Source organism: Sciurus carolinensis, chromosome 4, assembly GCF_902686445.1.
Source record: "Sciurus carolinensis chromosome 4, mSciCar1.2, whole genome shotgun sequence".
Taxonomy (NCBI): Eukaryota; Metazoa; Chordata; class Mammalia; order Rodentia; family Sciuridae; genus Sciurus; species Sciurus carolinensis.
Genome location: NC_062216.1, coordinates 166,540,339 through 166,557,748, shown reverse-complemented (window position 1 = coordinate 166,557,748; position 17,410 = coordinate 166,540,339). Strand labels below are relative to the sequence as shown.

The 17,410-nt window shown below is 63.9% G+C and overlaps 1 protein-coding gene across 1 annotated transcript; it reads right to left on the bottom strand.

Moving 5' to 3' along the window:
- Positions 1-501: 501 nt before the first annotated feature.
- Positions 502-15,997, bottom strand: LOC124982973 (translation initiation factor IF-2-like). The gene is made up of 5 exons (XM_047549812.1): positions 15,931-15,997; positions 15,426-15,705; positions 14,752-14,910; positions 1,573-2,100; positions 502-1,068 (listed from the first exon to the last, which is right to left on the bottom strand). The coding sequence occupies exons 1-5, from the start codon at positions 15,995-15,997 to the stop codon at positions 996-998; spliced, it is 1,107 nt and encodes a 368-aa protein (XP_047405768.1). The 3' UTR covers positions 502-995.
- Between the last annotated feature and the right edge of the window lie 1,413 nt (positions 15,998-17,410).

Below are 17,410 nucleotides of genomic sequence, written 5' to 3'. Positions count from 1 at the left end.
GGGCGGGCGGGTGGCAGGAAGACGGCCCGGCCAGCTCCTGGGAGCCGGACCCCACTGCCTGGCTCGGGGCTCCTGGACAGAGGAAGGCGGGCCTGGGGCAGGGCCTCTCCTGTGGCCGTGGCCTCCCCTGGCCTCAGCACCCTGCTGTGGAATGGAGGAGGCTGGCCGGCTGCCGGACTCCCTGGGACTTGAACCCAGCGACCACCTGCGGGCAGTAGGTGCCAGCGTGCAGTCGGGTCCGTGGGGCACCCAGGTGCTCCCTGCTCAGTGCCCGCCTTCCATGGCCCGCTGGGCAGCCAGGTGGCCGTCTTTTCCTCCCCCTCTCTGGTCCCACGCCTTGTCCCCGGCCCTGAAGGCCTGGCGGGGCCACAGGCTGGCCCTGAGGAAGGTCCACTTTCCCTTCCTTGCGCAGGTGACAAATTCGGCTGCCAGTGATCCCCTTGGTGGCTCTGAGGGCCATGGAGGAGCCAGGAGGGGAGGGAGCGGGTGCCAGGAAGGGGCGGCCATGCCCAGCAGAGAGCAGGACAGGGGGCACCTTCCCGGGAGGAGGGGCCTTGGCCAGGCCGCCCTCGGACGCGAGGAGACGGCGCCCCAGGCAGGGGTGCTGCTGGTGAGGGCGAAGGCGAGGGGCCTGGGGTCCCTGAGCAGGGCTGGCCTGCGGAGAGCTCGGCCCCTCCCGGTGTCTGTGCCCCTGGGGTCCTGGTCCCCGTAGCGGGGGAGGCGCTGCCTCAGGGACTCATTCTGCAGATGAGGAAACCCAGGTTCAGAATGGTCAAGATTTGGAGGTTGCCAAGGAAACCAGTTTTTCTGGCTTCTGAACCAGTGCTGGGCACACAGGAGGTGTTGGATGAAGGGACGGGAGTGGGATCCGAGACCCTGGACTCCAGAATCAGGGCTTTCTCTGGGCTGGGGCGATTCTCTGACAAAAACCCCAGAAGTCGAGTCTTCCATCTTGTCCAGAAAGGGAAAGTAATCCGTTCAAGGTCACACAGCACTCAGAGCAGAGTGGCCCTAGTCGAGCTGGGTAGAAGGACAAGCCCTGCCCAGCTGTACGGGGGCCTCTCTGGCCTAGAAGGGCGGGGAGGGAGAGCAGTGTCACGGCGCCCTGTGGCAAAGGGGGTCGTGGGGCTGGAGGGACGAGAGCCCTTGAGCTCCGGACCAGCCCACTTGCCAGCCCACTCGCTGGCGGCAGCCTGGCCCTCCCCGGCTCCCTGCAGCCTCCTGGGCTGCCTCCTCCCACCCCGTCCCACACCCTCAAGGCGGCCCTGCCGCGGGTGTGGACAGTGGGTCTCTCCGCTCCTCCTCAGCATGGCTGTGGCTGTGGCCACCTGCTGCCATCTTGCCTGGGCCGCCTCCTCCTCATGAGTGCCATGGGGTCTGTCCCCAGGGTCCGGTCCTCACAGTCCACCCTGCCCGCAGAGCCCCTGAGCCCCGGCAGGTGCTCCCTGGGCGGCAGGCCTGGGGTGGCAGGGTCGCTGGGCTCTGCCGTCCCGCCCACGCGCCACCTGGCCGCCTTCCAGCTCCCGGCCCCTGCTGCTCCCGAGCTTCCCGGGGCTCAGCGGCCAGTCTCACCAGGGTATCTGGCGTTTCTTGGAGTCGCCTCCGTGGTTCATTCCAGGGCCGATGGAGAGGCCGGCCCAGCATCCGGCCACAAGGGCCCTCAGATGGCTCAGGCCAGGCTGTCCTTCCGGAACAGCACCAGGAGCGGCCGGTCGCTGGACGAGGCACATCTGCCTGCCGGGGCCTTGGGCTCCCTCCCGGGCAGGCGAGAGCTCTGCAGGCCGGTGCCGGTGCAGAGGAGGCCGGGAGGAGGCCGGAGGAGGCCGGAGGAGGCCGGAGGAGGCCGGGGATGACGGCGAGCGGGGCTCCCACCAGGGCCCCAGGCCCCGCCTGCCCTCCGCCTGCCCGAGCTGTCCCGGCTCCAGGCCCCAGAAGGAGGCAGAGGTCCAGGCTGCCCTCTGGCCTTGAGTAGGGAAGTTCACCGCCTCAGCCCCGCCAGCCGCTGGCTTCAGACGCTCTGCAGTGTCCCTTGGCCATCGGGATCCACTTCCCGAGCGAGTTCCCGTCCCAACCCACACCCTGGAGACCCCTCGAGCCTGCCTGGGGGCCAGCACAACCGGACCTTGAGCCAACGGAGGCAGGGCTCTGGGGCTCCTCCCACCGCCATGGCCTTTGTCCCTTCTGTTGTCCACATCCCTGTGAGGGTCACCGTGTGTCCCGCGTCTCTCTGAGGAAGGGGGAGAGACCAGGAGGTCCCCAGCCCGGGCTGAGACCTCGCACACCCATGAGCCCTGGGCTCTGGCCGAGCCTGGGCTGGGAGTCCTGTCGGATGTGGAGGCCTTAGGAGGCCAGCCTCTTCCCAGGTCTCTGCTCCTTTCCGAGGCTGACCCTGCGACCAGGCCCTGAGGGTTGCCTCAGGCTGTGCTGACATCACCCCTCTTGGTAAAGGAGGGGACAGGCTGGCAGCTGGTGACACAGCCCCAGGGGCCGCCCCGGGCGAAGGAGAGCCTGATTGGGGCTGTGGCCTCCGGGTGACCCACACCGCCTGACAGCGGGAGGACCTGCAGCTGAGAAGCTTTTAGGAGCGGGAAGCTCCTTTACGGTGCTGTCAGCGAGAGCTTGGGGACACAGGCAAGCCAGGCGTCTGAGAGGAGAGGGGAGGGGAAGGGAGTGGTTTTCCACCCTCCTTAGGCTAATGCTTACGGCCTTCAGTGATATGGCCCTGAACATGTGTCCTTCTGCATGCAAATCCCGCCTTCACTCAGAGGTCCTTCCAGGCTCACCCAGGAGGCACTGTTGAGTGCTGAGGGCAGCGAGCCAGGACCAGCGTCAGACTCGCCACCAGGGCTGGGCACATGGGTAAATTAGAGGTGGACAGTGAAATGGGCTTGTGTCGCACTAGACACTTCTTCACACGAAGGAAGCAAGCAGGAACGGGAGGAGAGCCCACGCTGGGAGAGGTCTCTGCCGCCCGCATCCAAGAGCATTAGCCCCAGAAACTTACACCAAAAACAAATAACCCAGTCCACAAACAGGCAAGGGAAGGGACTTCACAGAAGAAGAAAATGATCAGTCAACAAACCTATGAAAAAACATTCACATCTGAGCAAATTAAAGCCACGCTGAGATTCCACCTCGCTCCAGTCAGAGTGGCGATTCTCAAAATACAAGGGTCGGGCGGGCAACCCACGCCTGTAGTCCCAGCAGCTTGGGAGGTCGAGGCAGGAGGATCGTGAGTTCAAAGCCGGCCTCAGCAACTTAGCGAGGCCCTCAGCAACTCAGCAAGACCCTGTCCCTACATTTAAAAAGAAAGAGGGGGGTGCTGGGGATGTGACTCAGTGGTGAAGCACCCTGGGTTCTATTCCCAATACCCCCACCAAATAGTACAAGAACCAGTACGTGTTACTTTCCATTGCTGGTGGGACTGCAGATGGGTGCAGCCACTCTGGAAAGCAGTGTGGAGACTCCTCAGAAAACTTGGAGTGGACCCACCATTTGACCCAGCTATTCCACTCCTCAGTTTATACCCAAAGGACTTAAAATCAGCATACTACTGTGACACAGCCACATCGATGTTTATAGCAGCTCAACTCACAATAGCTAAACTATAGGACCAAACTAGACGCCCTTCAACAGAAAAATGGATAAAGAAAATGTGGTACATAAACACAGTGGAATATTACTCAGTCATAAAGAAGAATGAAATTATGGCATTTGCAGGCAAATGAATGAATCACGCCAGGCCTAAAAAACCAAAGGGCAAATGTTCTCTCTGATACGCGGATACTGACTCACAACCGGGGCAGGAAGGACAGACATTCACTGGGTTAGACAGGGAATGGAGGGAGCGTGGGATGAAGCTGACCTCACTTTCCTGAGTTCCCGTGAACACGCCACCAGTGAGACTCCGCACCATGGTCCACAGCGAGCACGGGGCCCAGACGGGAAGGGTGGCACTCCGCGTGTACCAGGTGGCCCATTGTGTTGTGGGCGTGTCTGACAAGAGCAAGGGGTGGGGGAGCCTGGCAGCGCCCGCAGGGAAGGGCCGCTTCCCAAGGCGGGGATCCACGGCAGGTGGCTTCATGGGACCCGCTGGGCAGTCCTGGCGGGAACTGAAGCAGAGCCCCACGCGGCAGAGGGGGAGAAGTCCCTGCCCCTCCCTCCCTAGCCCAGGCGCCCACCAGGGGCCCCGCTGCCGGTCCAGCAGGAGCTGACGGTCGGCGACCCCGAGCCTGGGCTTCCTCATCCGTGAAGGGCGCACGCTGGCCCCGTGGGGTGTGCTGGCCCTCCTCAGCCAAGGTCTGGCCTGCGGCACTTGTTGGTCACTCCTGTGCCCCTCAGTGGTCACGCAGGCCCTGGGCACTGGAGGTGTCCTCGACTGCGGGGGGTGGGGGGCGGGGACTCGGAGCCCCAGCCCCTCCAAGCAGGGGAGCAGGAAGGAGCAGGGGTGTGGGGACAGGACCACACCCCTGTGAGGCGCCGGCAGGCCTAGCGCGAGTCCCAGCCTCTGCCAGGCGTCCTGCTGCCGGGGAGAAGGTGCCCGGCAGGCACTGAGGGTGGCGAGGTGCTGCCTGGCTCCGCAGGAAGCAGGAATGGGGGGCAGGAAGGCGGGAGGGCTGGAGGCCCAGCTGGGGGCCGCGCCCTGGGTCTCACCTTGGGTCGCGCTCAGTGCCCCCGACGCCCCAGGTACTGCATTGGGGTTGAAGTTTGGTTTGGTAAACGTGTCCGTTTTGTTTGCTCCCTGGAATCACTAATGCTTGCACACTTCCATATTGAGAAGGCAAGTGTGTGCGCCTGGAGCCGGCCTCCTCCCGCTCCCGAGGCCTTCCAAGGTCCTTCCCTTCCAAGGTGTCTGCCCGGCAGGCAAGCACGTGCACAGGGAAGCAAATCTGTGGCCATACAGTTCCTCCTTCTTAACCCACTGTAGACAGGCTTCCTCCCCCCAGGTCTTCTGATTTTTTTCCCCTTACATGAATTTATTTTAGACAGGACATTGTTAAAGTTCAGAGAGGCGAAGACACTAGTCAAAAGTCACGCAGCCGGTAAAGAGGTGCCCAGCGACAAGTACAGGAATGTGAGATGCGGGGCGGGGAAGGTGGGGGCAGGATCAGTGTCGGGATAGAGAAGCGGGAGAGGGGAGAGCGCCAGGAACCCGGGCGGGCACTGAGCGCAGGGCAGCGATCCTGGTGCGGCGGAGTCAGCGCCTCCAACCTGCCGGGCGTGCGCCTTCCGGACCCCTGACGCCCACCTGGCCCTCGCTCCCTTCGGGCCCCACGATCACCAGCCCCCGCCTGGCCAGGGACGCGTCCTGCCCTCGCCATCTGGCCTGGGACGTGCTGCCTGAGGAATGGGTTTACGGTGGGGGCAATGAGGCGACGGGAGGGGTGGGAGAGGTGACCTGGGGCCCTCGCCCTGGGAGACTTGGGGACCGCTCGGTGACCCGGCCTGCCTCGCAAGCACGCACGTGCGCACCTTCACTCCTCTGGGCTGGGGCTGGGAGGGGCCGGTCCTTCCCGCCCCGCCCCACTGGTTCCCTAGGCGACCGACGCCGCAGGTGGGGCGGAGGCGGGGCGTCCGAGCTCTGCCCAAACCCCGCGGTGCCCGGCCACCCAGCACCAGGCCCCACGCTCCTGGTCCCTGCGCACCGCTGGGTCCTGGAGCGCGGCCTCCAGGGTCCTCCTTGGGCTGGAAACAGTTCTCTCCTCTGGATTCTGGGGAGAGGCACCTCCCGAACTCTGCCTGGCCCCTCTGAGCCGGATGGAGCAGAACGAGAATCCCCGGGGGGGAGGGCGAATGGACAGAGGGGTTCGGGACACCTTCGCTCCCTTCCTGGACTTGGTAAAAGTTCAGCAAGTGGCCGTGTGGTGGGCGCGCCTGTCATCCCAGCTACTCGGAGGCTGAGGCAGGAGGATCACAAGTTCTAGGCCAGCCTTAGACTTTGCAAAACCCTGTCTCAAAATAAAACCTAAAGGACTGGGAAGGCGGCTCAGTGCTAAGATGCCTCTGGGTCGGGTCTCTCAGGGCCGTGGAAAATGTCAATCCGTGTCTGCTGTTGTCATGCGCTGGAATTCCAGCTGGCAGGCTGAGGACCCTGAAACCATAGGGACCTGGGAGAGACTTCCTGCAAACCCAGCCCCCTCTTGCTACTTAGGGATCGCAAGGTCCACGCTCAGCATTGGGGAGGGGTCTCCGTGGAAGTTCTTGATTCTAACCCTTCCAGTGACCCACCTCTGCATGACAGAGGGTGTCACGGCACCCCCAACATTTTTTTTGAAATGGAGTCTTGCCGTGTTGCCCAGAGTGGGTCTCCTGGGCTCCAGCTGTCCTCCAGTCTCAGCCTCCACAGTAGCTGGGACTGTCGGTGCATGCAGCACCTAGTCTCTGTCTTCACCTGCGCCTCTGAAACAGGACTGTTCAGCATCTGGCCTGCTCTCTGACTCGCTGCGCAACCCCTGAGTTAGACGCCCTCTCTGGGCCCACATCACACCTGTTGGCTGGCGGGCTGTTGGAAACCCCAGCTGCACGTTAGAATCCCGTGGAGAGCCTTTAAAGGTGCCAGTGCCTGGCTCCTCGGACTGGTGTGAGCCAGACCCTCCAAAGGGATCTGCTAAGCGCAGACCAAAGGACCTTCCAGCCATCCGCCCTGGTCCCTCTCCCTGCTCCTGGGACAACCAGGACCCCAAGTCCCAGAGAGGGGAGGTTTCCGGAGCTGGAAGTAACCTGGGTGTCCAGCCTTCTGGTCCCTGTTCTCGCTGGAGCTTTGAGGAGACTGGTGACCATGTGTCGGCCTGAGCTTGTGGGGCTGGTGGGGTGCGGGTGGCGGGGCCCCTGCCTCTGGCCCACAGTCCCTGTGGCCTCGTCTGTCCTATAGTCGGCCCGGGGCTGGGCCCACCTCCCTTTGCTGAGCCCCACCCGAGGGTCTCTTGGGCGCCCCTCAGATGCTGCCGAGGAGAGACGCTGCCAGCCTCCGGGCGGGGGCCCCTCTGCCCGGGGCCTGGAGGGGCTGTTCCGGTTCTGGTGCCTGAAGAGGAATGTTTGGGAGAGGAACAGATCCAAACGTACTTTTCGTTTTGGAAATTCAAGTCCTCAGTTTGAGAGCGTGGCAGCCATGAGTGCTTAATCAGGTGAGGAGGAGCGCAGAGGAAAGTGGCCCTGGCTGGGACGCGGCTGGGCAGCTGACCAGGGGCCCCCGCTTCCTGCTGGGGCACCAGGCCCCTCCCTCCCCTTCCCTGGGCCAGAGGAATCTGACACGCTGACTGGTTTTCTGGAGGAGAGAAGCTGGGGACAGATCCCTGAGAGTAGCTGGAACAGGGCTGCTCGGGTCTGAGTGCCAGTCTTCGTTCTGCAGTTCACCAGCTGTGTGACCTCGAGAGACCCCCTTAGCTCCGGGTGCCTCCACCTGCTCATCTCTCCAGGGGACAGCCCCGCAGGGGACCTGGGCTCTCACTTCTGAATGTGCCTCAGCCAGTCGCTGGCACATAGTAGGTGCCCAGTGATGGAGCGAGGAAGCTGGAATCGGCTAGGGCAGGGCTGAGCTGGGCTCGGGCTGCCCTGCCCGATGCCCCAGAGAGGGTGCCACGGTGGGTCTTCGAGGCAGAGCGAGGTCCCAGCACCTCTCCTTCCTTCTAGAAGTCTCTGCGCCATTCCCGACCAGGTCAGTCCCCAGCGCTGACCCCTTGACCCCCTGGAGCGTCGGGGCCTCTGTGCGAGGTGGGCGCTGGAGTGCTGGGTACACAGCAGGCGCTCAGCACTGAGCACAGCAGTGGCACAGGGTGACAGGCTCTAGCTGGAGACCCTGGGCCGCAGCAGAGCGGCAGGTCACCACAGGCAGGCGGGTTGATGCCACCCCTGCCAGCTGGGCCGGAGGCTGGTGGTCCTTCCGTCAGCCTCTGCGGCCTGGCTTTCTCCCGACCCAGTCGTTAGGAATGGTCCCCTTTGCTCCTCCTGGAAGGTGGACGGCCGGGGGAGCCTCAGCTCTGGGCTGAGAGGACCGGGGCGAGCCCCGTGCTGGCTCTCCCTGCCCCGTGCGGGCTCCTGCAGGGAGGTACCCTGGGGTCTCAGGCTCCCAGCGAGGAGTGGCTGCTGACCTGGGCCCTGGGACTCACGGCCGGGCTCCACTGCGTCCTGGCTGGCACTGCGGGGTGGGGCCGGTGGGAGGCTGCAGCTGGGCGCGGGCGGCCAGGAGGGGAGTGGGCGCAGATCTTGGCTAATGGCCCCTAGTGGGCCTGGAGCGAATGGGAACGGGGAGTGCCAGGCGCAGATCGAGTGGGAAGCAGGCGCGGGCCCAGCGGGCCAGGAACCCCCTCCTGTCCCCAGCCCCTTCTCCAGCCAGGGAGGGTGGCGGGCAGAGGGCGCAGGCAGGGTCTGTGCAGGGCTGTGCCCCTCACTCCTCGGCTGGGCCTGGTGGCTCCTGTAGCCCGTGGGGTTAGCGACGCCTCCTCTCCGTCTGCTCTGCACACTGTGAGCGACGCTGTAAGGAGTGAACCTCTCAACCGTCAGGGGCAAGTGCTGTGGTCACTTACCCCCAAGGGAGTCCCGGGTCTTTGGGGACCCCAGGGCTTGGGGATGTGACTGATGCTCTAGGTTATGCCAGGGCTCCCTCCTCCCCTCCCCTCCCCTCCCCCTCCCTCCTCCCCTCCCCTCCCCCTCCCTCCTCCCCCTCCGCCCCCAGCAGTCCTAGGTGGGAGACCAGCACAGCCAGGCCTGAGTGGGTGGGTAGGTGGCGCTGGCTTAGCCAAGAAGTGCCTGCCTCTGATTCGAGGCTGGTTTCCATGGCGACCGATTGATTGCCCGGAGCGCAGACTCAAGGGGAATCAGCAATGGGCCTTTCTCAGGAGCTGGGCAGCTCGCAGGGCTTGTGCGCAGAGGCCAGGGCAGCAGGCCGCACCTGTGTCCCCCTCAGGGCAGTGGGGCCCTTGGAGACCTGAAGGGCACCTCAGCTCAGCCCAGGAGCCACTGCTGGGCGCCTGCTGTGTGCACATCAGAGCTACCAACAGAGCAGGAGGAGGCCAGCATTCACGAAGCACCTACTATGTGAGAATTATGATAGGACTTTAGTGTGCCCCAGCCAAGCCCCAAGCCTGGGAGCTTAACCACTGGGCTAGGAAGGGTCTCTGGTCTGTGAGGACTGAGCGCGTTTTGCGGGCAGAGCAGCCACCCTGGACGTCCAGAACGTGAGCCCAGGAGCATCAAGCCCTGAGGGTGGAGGAGAGAGTCCCCGCTGAGGAGGGCGGGCTGGGCGGGGACCAGAGAGTCGGGGACCTGGACGGCTTGGGAGGGGAAGTGGGGGCGGGGAAGCCAAAGTCCCTGGCTGGGCACTGGCTGCCCACAAGGGCAGGAGGCCGGTGAGGGGACCCAGGACAGGAGTGCCCTCCCAGGGGCCTGGGCTTGGGTAAGGAGGGCAGCCGGGTCTCTGGCCCACTGGTCCCAGCAGGTCCCTCTGCCTCCTGACCTGCCTGTCCCACACCCTTCCCTCCTACTGCCTGCCTGGGTCTGGACGTGGGCTTCTAGGGTGGACGCTCCCGGGCCAGGTGAAGCCCCCGCCCTCTCTGGCCACAGTGGGCGCAGCGGCTTGGCGTGGGGCAGGGCCTGCCTCCCCCCCTCCCCTGGTGGGGCACCCGGCTCTCCCACTGTCTCGTCCTGCCCTGGCAACTGTCCTGACTCTGCCCAGCCTCGTCTCCAGTGGGCCTCGACCCCCACCCCATCTGTGGCCCTGGCCCTGTCCCGGGCCCCTGCTCTGCCCTCTGCTCCCGCCTGGCCCAGCGCAGTTCCCAGGTGGGCTGGCGTGGGTCCTGCCTCATTGTCATTCTGCCCACGGTGGCCTCGGGTGCTGGCTGCAGGCGCTGTCGGTCGGGGAGAGCGGCGGAGGCCGGGCTGCTCCCTGGACCTCCTGTCTGGCCAGGCTGAAGTGGACCTGCAGGGAGCCAGCGGCACCCCCCACCCCCACGCAGCCCTCCCTCCGGTGTCCCCGTGGAGACGTGCAGGACTCACCCTGGCCCGTTCTCCCTGTCCAGCCCACGGGGTTTGGGGAGCGTGGGAGTAGCTGGCCGGGGCTTGGGTGGCCCTGGTCCCTGAAGCCCTGCGGGAGTTCCCACAGGCACAAAAAGGGTGACCGAGGAGGACGGGGGCTTCAGGAGCGAATGCCTGCAGGCTGGGCTGTTGGGAGTCGGGCCTGGGAGGTTTGAGGTGAGCCTGGGAGGTGACCAGCACCGCTTCACCAGGGCTTGAAGCCTCAGGGTCGCTGGGGGAGGAGGGAGCCATCCTGTCTTCCGTCCTTCCTTCGTGTGTGCGTCCATCGGCTCCGACGCTGCCAGCTCAGAGAGGGGTCGGGCCAACTGCTCAGCACCTGGGAAAACCTGAAATGCCCAGGCCTCAGTTTCTCCTTCTGTAAAGTGGAGCCTCGCAGAGACTCTACCTGCAGGTTGTGGAGAGGCCGCAGCGAGGCCTGCTTGGGGACAGCCCATCTCTGGCTGCCTCGGTTTCCCTCCTCCCCTCTGGTCTCTCAGCCTGATGTCTCGCCTCCCCCTCTGGAGTCACCTTCCTCAGTGCCAGACGACACCCCTGGTGTCTCCCAGCTGCCTGCTGCTAGGATGGTCTTTCTAGAAATCTTAAAAAAAAGAGTCTCCCTGGGGGTGGGGGGGGGCAGAGAGGGGGGCCCTTTGGAGCCCTCGGCTGATTATCATGGAAACCAGGCCCCGCGGCGCAGAGGCAGGGGCGGGATCCAGTATGGCAGGGTCAGCTGCTGGAGGGGCCCCGCCGGGCGGGAGGCAGGAGCAGGACACCGAGGCCCCTTGTTCTCCTGGGCAAGCCTGGCCTCTTCGGGCCCTGGGCACCGTTTGGACGCTGAGCTGCAGCTGGAGGGCCCAGGGTCTCCCTCTGAAGCCTGGATGCCCCTGGGGCTCGTTCCGCGGAGCCCTGGGGACTTGAGGCTGGGAGGGTGGGGTGTTTTCAGCCCCAGCAGAGGAATAGGCTGTGGGGTGCCAGCCACCCTGGAACAGATCCGGGCAGAACACCCAGCCCGGCTGGTCCAGTGCACTTGGCCGTGGGCGGGGCCATTTTAACCCGCCCTTTGGCCTGGGCTTTGTCAATGTCCACTTTACACATGGACATTGGCCCGAGAGGCAGAGTCGTAGAGGAGAGGCGGAGCCGGCTTGACTAAGGCTGGTGGCTCTTCCTGCACCTGTGACTCTCGGGTCTCCAGCTGGTGACGGACCACTTGTCCTTCCGGATCTCCCTCTATCTCTGGCCAGCCCTGCGCATCCCTGGAGGAGGCTCTTGCAGATGGGGAGAGTTGAGGGTGGGGAGGGGGCTGCTGGCAGAACTGAGAGGCCCCCAGTTCCTGACCGTGCCCTGTATGGCGGCCAGAGGGTTTGGGGTGGGTCTTCCCCTCACCACCACCATGGGGCAGGAAATCTCGTCACTCAGAGCCAAACGCTCTGCTTGTTTCCTTCTGGAAAAGAGCCGTAGTCTAAGTGTAAAAGTGCCAGGGCAGGAGAGTTGGAAAGCCAGGTGGATTTGGCTTGCGGGATGCTGCAAAAATGGCCCCTGCAGAAAGACCAGCCGCCCGCCCGCCCGCCCGCCCGCCGACTGCAGCCAACAGAAAGGCCACGGCTCTGTTATCTGCGCTCTGTGAAGCCCAGGCCAGCGGCCCAGCGGCGGAGCAGATGATTCACGCTGCAGAGGAACCGCAACGTGGAACCACTAGGGAAGCAATTCATTCCCACTCAGATGCAGAAGGAGCAGGAGTCTTAATAAATGCAATTCCATTCAAATGAACAAATATTTTAAAACACGAAGTTATTTAATCTACTGTTGAATGATAATCACTGTCTTTAACTGAACTCACCACACGCCGGGCGGTTTTCTCTGAGCTCTGCGGTGATGCGTGCTCACACTCACGCCCGCTCCGTTCACAGGTGAGGGGCCGAGGCTGAGAGGGAAGTCACAGGAGCTGAGCAGGGTCACCTGCCAGGTGACAGGCAGGTTCCATTTAACTTTCAAAGAGTGGTCCTGGGCCTGCAGTGCCCATGGGAACCGGCCAGAAAGGTACATAATTAGTCCACTCTCCACGCTTGCTGAACCCCAGGCTCCGCAGGTGGCTTCCAGCGATCTGTGGTGCACGCTCTCCAGCACCTCGGATGCCCGGCTGAGGACGGCTGCCCGGGCTCCAGGGGGCCTGAAGAGAGCGGGCGTTGCTCACGCGGTGGGTGAGCTGCGTGGCCTGGGGTTTTGAATCACATGTGGGCATCAGGGATTCCGAGCTGAAAAACAGCCAGTAATTGCATCTCTGAGAAACCCGAGCAAGGTTGTGCTCAGAAAGACATTTGAGACAACGGATTTATGGCCATGTAAAGCTGGAAGCAATCTAAGTGCCCAGCAACAGGGGATTGGGGAGAAAAACTCTGACTCACCGATAAGATGACTGCCGTGCGGTTTGGGGAAGAATTTATCACATGGTACAGTGAAAGCGACAGCTTCTGGCTCGCCCAGGACTTTCTCAGTGTTAGCACTACAAGTCCTGATTCCAGGAACCGCCTGGGGGAACAGGGAGTCACCTCGGTGTAATGGGTGACAGTCCTGCACGGTAGGTGCTTCTCTTCTCCCTTCTTGCTGGGCAGGTGGAAGCACAGTACAGTGGCAGCATGGTATTTCCTCTTCCTTTGAAGTTAGGTGACCTTGCGGCCTGCTTTGACCAATGACAGGTGAGTGGAAGTGACTGTCACATCCAGACAGAGCTCCTACCAGCCCATGCCAGGAGGGCACTTCTGCAACCTGGGTCCCTGAGTCACTGTGCGAAGCCGAGACCCACACTGGGCATACAAGACGCAACCCCTGGTTGTGTGTAAGCCACTGGGATCGGGGGGCTGTTTGTCACTGCGGCATTCCCTAACCTGCCCTCTCTGGTCAGAAAATCTATGAGTGCTGGAAGTGTTCTGAAAGGCTTGCCCCCAAGTAGAGGGATTCCCCCTCCCCCTCCCCCTCCTCTCCTTCCCTGCCTTGTCCAGTTTTCTGTAATGGACATGTCTTTGCAGCAAGGCAGGCCCACTCTGGGCTCTTACTATTCAACAAAGACCCCTTGAGGGAGGGAGACAGAAAAGAGCACTAGCCTGGGAGGATCAAAGGCCTAGAAAGGTCAGAGCCAACCCTCAGCTTCCGCCTGTGAGCCTCTGCGCGTTGCTGGGTGCCATCGTGATCAGATGCCACTGCAGCCTGTGACGCTGGGCAAGTCCAAACCCCATGTGCCTGCACGTTCTCCTCTGTGGCCCCTGTGGGGGTGGGGCATGGAGTGTGTTGGATGCACGGTGGCCCCTCTGCGTGTTGGGTGGCCCAGGACCTGCCCCTGAACACCTGCGAGCTTCAGTTTCCTCCTGGGGGAAGGGGAGGGCCAGGGTGTTCTTGGACGGGCTGGAGGTCCCCATGGGGAAGCAGAGGTGGAGAAGGGAGGGGCTGAGCTGTGGAGCCTGCTGCAGACCCAGAGCTCAGCCCTTCCTGGAAGGCAGCCCAGACCTCGAGGCTGGTGACCAAGGCCAATGGCCAGCACTTAGGGTGGGACAGAAGCAGGCGCAGAGTCTCCTGTGGAGGAGGCTGGCACTGGGGTGGGCACAGCTGCTTTTCAGAGACCTCGGGTCTTGGAGGGCCCCTGGTGGCTGGGGTGATCAGGGAGGGCTTCCTGTAGGAGGAGGCCTTTGGCGAGAAGCCTGGACACCCCTCCCTGCGTCAAAAGCCTAGTTGTCACAGCCAGTGAATGTCTGCTGAGGGCACGTGTGGCCTCGGCCTGCCAGGACCTTCTGAGTCCACACCGTGCTGCGGGAAGGATGGGCTCACAGAGCAGGAGAGGCTATTGGAATTGGGCGGGACTGGAACTGGGTTGTTCAGTGTGGATGGCTGCCCTTTGTCCCACACGGGAAGCCCCACCTCCTTGCTGGGCTCTCGGGGATGTGTCCAGCCTCCAGGGTGCCCAGGTGTCCCTGCAGCCTCGGTTTGCTCCTGTTTTCCCAGCATGCCCTCTAAGCCCGCACAGGAACACTGGAGGGTCCCACTTTGGACAAGGAGCTTGTGGCCCCCCACATCTAGATAGGTTCCAGACCCAGTGGCCTTGTTTCCGAGCTGGTCCCTGCCCTCTGGCTCGACCCCGGTGAGCGTGGAGGCTGCTTTCTGGGGCGGGGCCGTTGCAGCTGCTTTGGCGACTGCAGGGCACGAAGGCAGAGGCCCTGGTGTGACCAGTGCTTCAAGATCAGCAGCTCTGGCCGGACATGTTGATGCTAGGCAGGGCAGGTGGGCGTGGGGTTTGGGTCAATCTGGAACATGGGGTCAGCTCAAAACTCACAGAGAAAGCTGGGCACGCTGGCACACGCCTGTGATCCTAGGGGCTGGGGAGGCTGAGGCAGGAGGATCGTGAGTTAAAGCCTGCCTCAACTTAGTGAGGCCCTAAGCAACTCAGCAACACCCTGTTTCTAAATAAAATAAATAAATAAACAAACAAACAAATAAATAAATAAACAAACAAACAGGGCTGGGGATGTGGCTCAGTGGTTAGGTGTCCCTGGGTTCAATCCCGGTACAAAAAAAAAGAGCATTCTCAGAGAAAAGAAAGGAAGACCCCTGAGGTTAAGCATCTCCATTGAGGGCAGAGCAGCAGGAGCCATGTGACCTCCCTCAGGACCTGGCTCCAGCAGCCCCTGTCCTGCCCTCTGAGAGGGGAGAGATGGGCAGGAGGGCTGGCCTGCTCTGCCTCTTTCCCGGTAGCCTCACCTGCTTCCCAGCCTGAGCTGCTGGGACCGTGGCCGCCATGGGGAGCCCTGGCAGCTAGAGCTGCTGCCCACAGCCTTGGGGGAAGCTGAGGTCCCAGAGTGGCGTGTCTGGCCCAGGGCCGCAGGGCGGGTGCCCAGGAAGCTGGGATCCGAACCAGGTCTGCGGGGAGAAGGCAGCAGGCAGGAGAGGCTGGAGGAGGCCGAGGAGGAGGTCGAGGAGGAGGCCGAGGAGGAGGCCGAGGTGCGGGGAGCTTGCTCCACCTGTGCCCTGCCTGGCTGACCCAGGGTGACGTCTCCTCCCCGCTCCCCAAGCCCGCCCTGTACCAGGATGTCGGGGGACTGGAGGCCACGGAGCCGCTGTCCTCTGCTGCCCTCAGGCTGCCCCTGTCCGGCCACCACCTGCCCCTCACTCGCCCCCTTCAGCCCCTGTGCCCTCCTCCCGTGGGGCTCTGTCCCCAGGAGTGGCTTGCAGGGCAGCCCAGACGTCTACGGCGGCGGGTGGCGGTCAGCTTCCCTCTTCTTTCTGTCACTTTTTGCTCAAGAGCAGAGTTTACTCAGGTGGGAAGGAAGAGCGGGACTCTCGCAGGGGAGAGGGCACCTGCTGGCGGGCTGCCACTCACTCCCGCCCCGCCAGGTCTGACCACTGCTCCACGCCTGAGTTCAAGGGTCGCTCACGTCACTCGGGTCACGTACGTCTGTCCCCCTCCTGCCCCAAGGGGAGGGGCCTCGCCCTCTGTGTGGTCTCTGGCCTGCCCGCTCCGAGGCACCCCTGTCCCTCCGAAGCCCGGCACAGGGCCTGGGACCTGGCGCCGGAAGAGCAGGTCCTCCTGGGACCGGCTTGTCCCCCAAAGACGCTCCGGCAGAGGAGGCGTGCTTGGCTTCTGGAAGGAGCCCACCTGGAGGGAGCTGTGCTTCCGGACAAGAGGGGGCAGGGCTGGGCCGGGATGGATCCTCCCTGGTAAACGAGGGTCCGAGAGGGTCGGTCACGCGTCAAGATCACACGGCAATTTGGGGCAAGTCCAGGGCGTGGACCTGGATGCGTCTGGCTCTCCTCCTGCCGCCCTGGGGGAGGCCTGGTGGGGCTGGGGCCTTGCCGGCCAGCGCGGGCTCTCCCGTCACCGGGAAGAGGGGACTGCAGTGCCCTGTGGCAGGAGGCCCGTCTCCATTCTTTGATGCTCACCCTCGGCGAGCCCCTGGGGAAGGCCTGAGTCATCGCTGAGCCGGCAAACACATTTAGCTGCTTTCATCGTCCCTAATAAATCAATTTCTCCAGGCCTCTCACACCTGCTTCCGACTGGGCTGCCTGTCCCCTGACAGCCGGAGGCAGGGCCCCGCTGCCAGCTCGGGTAGCAGGCCTCCATGTGCACGGAGGCTCCCTAGGCGCCTGGCAGCGGTCCCCCGCTTCCCAGAGCCCCCGCCCTGCCCTCCTCCCAGCGCACCGGAGCCGACTCTTCCCCTCTTGCCCCAACGGCCTCCATTCAGCAGTCACGTTGCTGGTCACCCCAGGCCGCGCTTCCCGGGCAGAGCTGGTCCTGGGGGGCGGGGGTCGCAGCATCGTGCACGCAGCTCAGCCCCACCAGGACCCGCCTCCCTCTGCCCTGCGCCCTCTTGGCCCCTGGGGCTTGTGTTTGGCCCAAGGGTGTCCAAGAAATACCTCGCCATGTCCCGCGCCCTCCCGGCCCTTCATGGTGCCTCTTCCGGAAAGCCCTCCTGGGTCTCCTCCCTCGCTGCCCCGTGACTCGCTTGTCCCCCTGGTGGCCTTGCCTGCTTGTCTCTGTGTGGCAGCCTGTGCACACGTGGACTGCCTGTGACGATGTGGTGCAAGCAGGTGACGAGCCCCCCGTGGCTGCCAACACCGTCCTAGGGTCCGGCTGCACGGGGTCCTTCCTAGTTTATAGACGGGGGCTCCGAGCCCAGGGCAGAGGTGGGCCTTGAAGCCAGCCCGGGGTGGTGTCACAGCTGCCCCGGGCCGTGAGTGGCCGTGACAGACGCCTGCTCACCTGCACCTGCTCTCACTGCTCCAGCCACCCCAGGGCACAGACGTCTGCAGTGAGGGCTCGCGTCTCGGACTCGCCGGGACCAACCCCTCAGGGAGCAGAACCACATCCAGACAGGCGGGCGGCTGTTGCGGGGGACCCCAACCAGACAGTGCGAGAGTCGGGGTCTCCCGATTCCAGACAGGCCGGCGGGGCCGTCCAGTGGGAGGGGCCTCATGGGAACGCGTAGCCCTCAAGCCCCAGGAGACCAGGCGCCTCGCAGTTCAGGCCCAGGCCCTGGTCTGCTGGACGGAGCCTGCCTGTCCCTGCCAGGGCTGGGCTTCCAGGCTGGGCGCGCTCATCCACGTGTGGTGGGAGCCCCCTGCTGCCCAGAGCGAGAAGTGGCAGCGGGTCAGGAAGGTGGGCAGAGCCCCACCGGGAGGAGGAGCTGAGGGGCCTGGGCCTGGGCCCCTGAGAGGGCGCCGCGGTCCTCCAGCCCCTGCCCACGCCCCTGCCCTGGCAGCACCTCGCCTGCACCTGCTGGTGCTGAAGCCGAGAGGGCCTTTATCAGCTAACTGCAGCCAACCCCTCAGTTATGAGGCACCTACTGTGTGCCAGGCACTTGGCGTGAGCACAGTCAGACCCATTGGGAGCTCACGGTCCTGCAGGAGGCAGACATGAGGT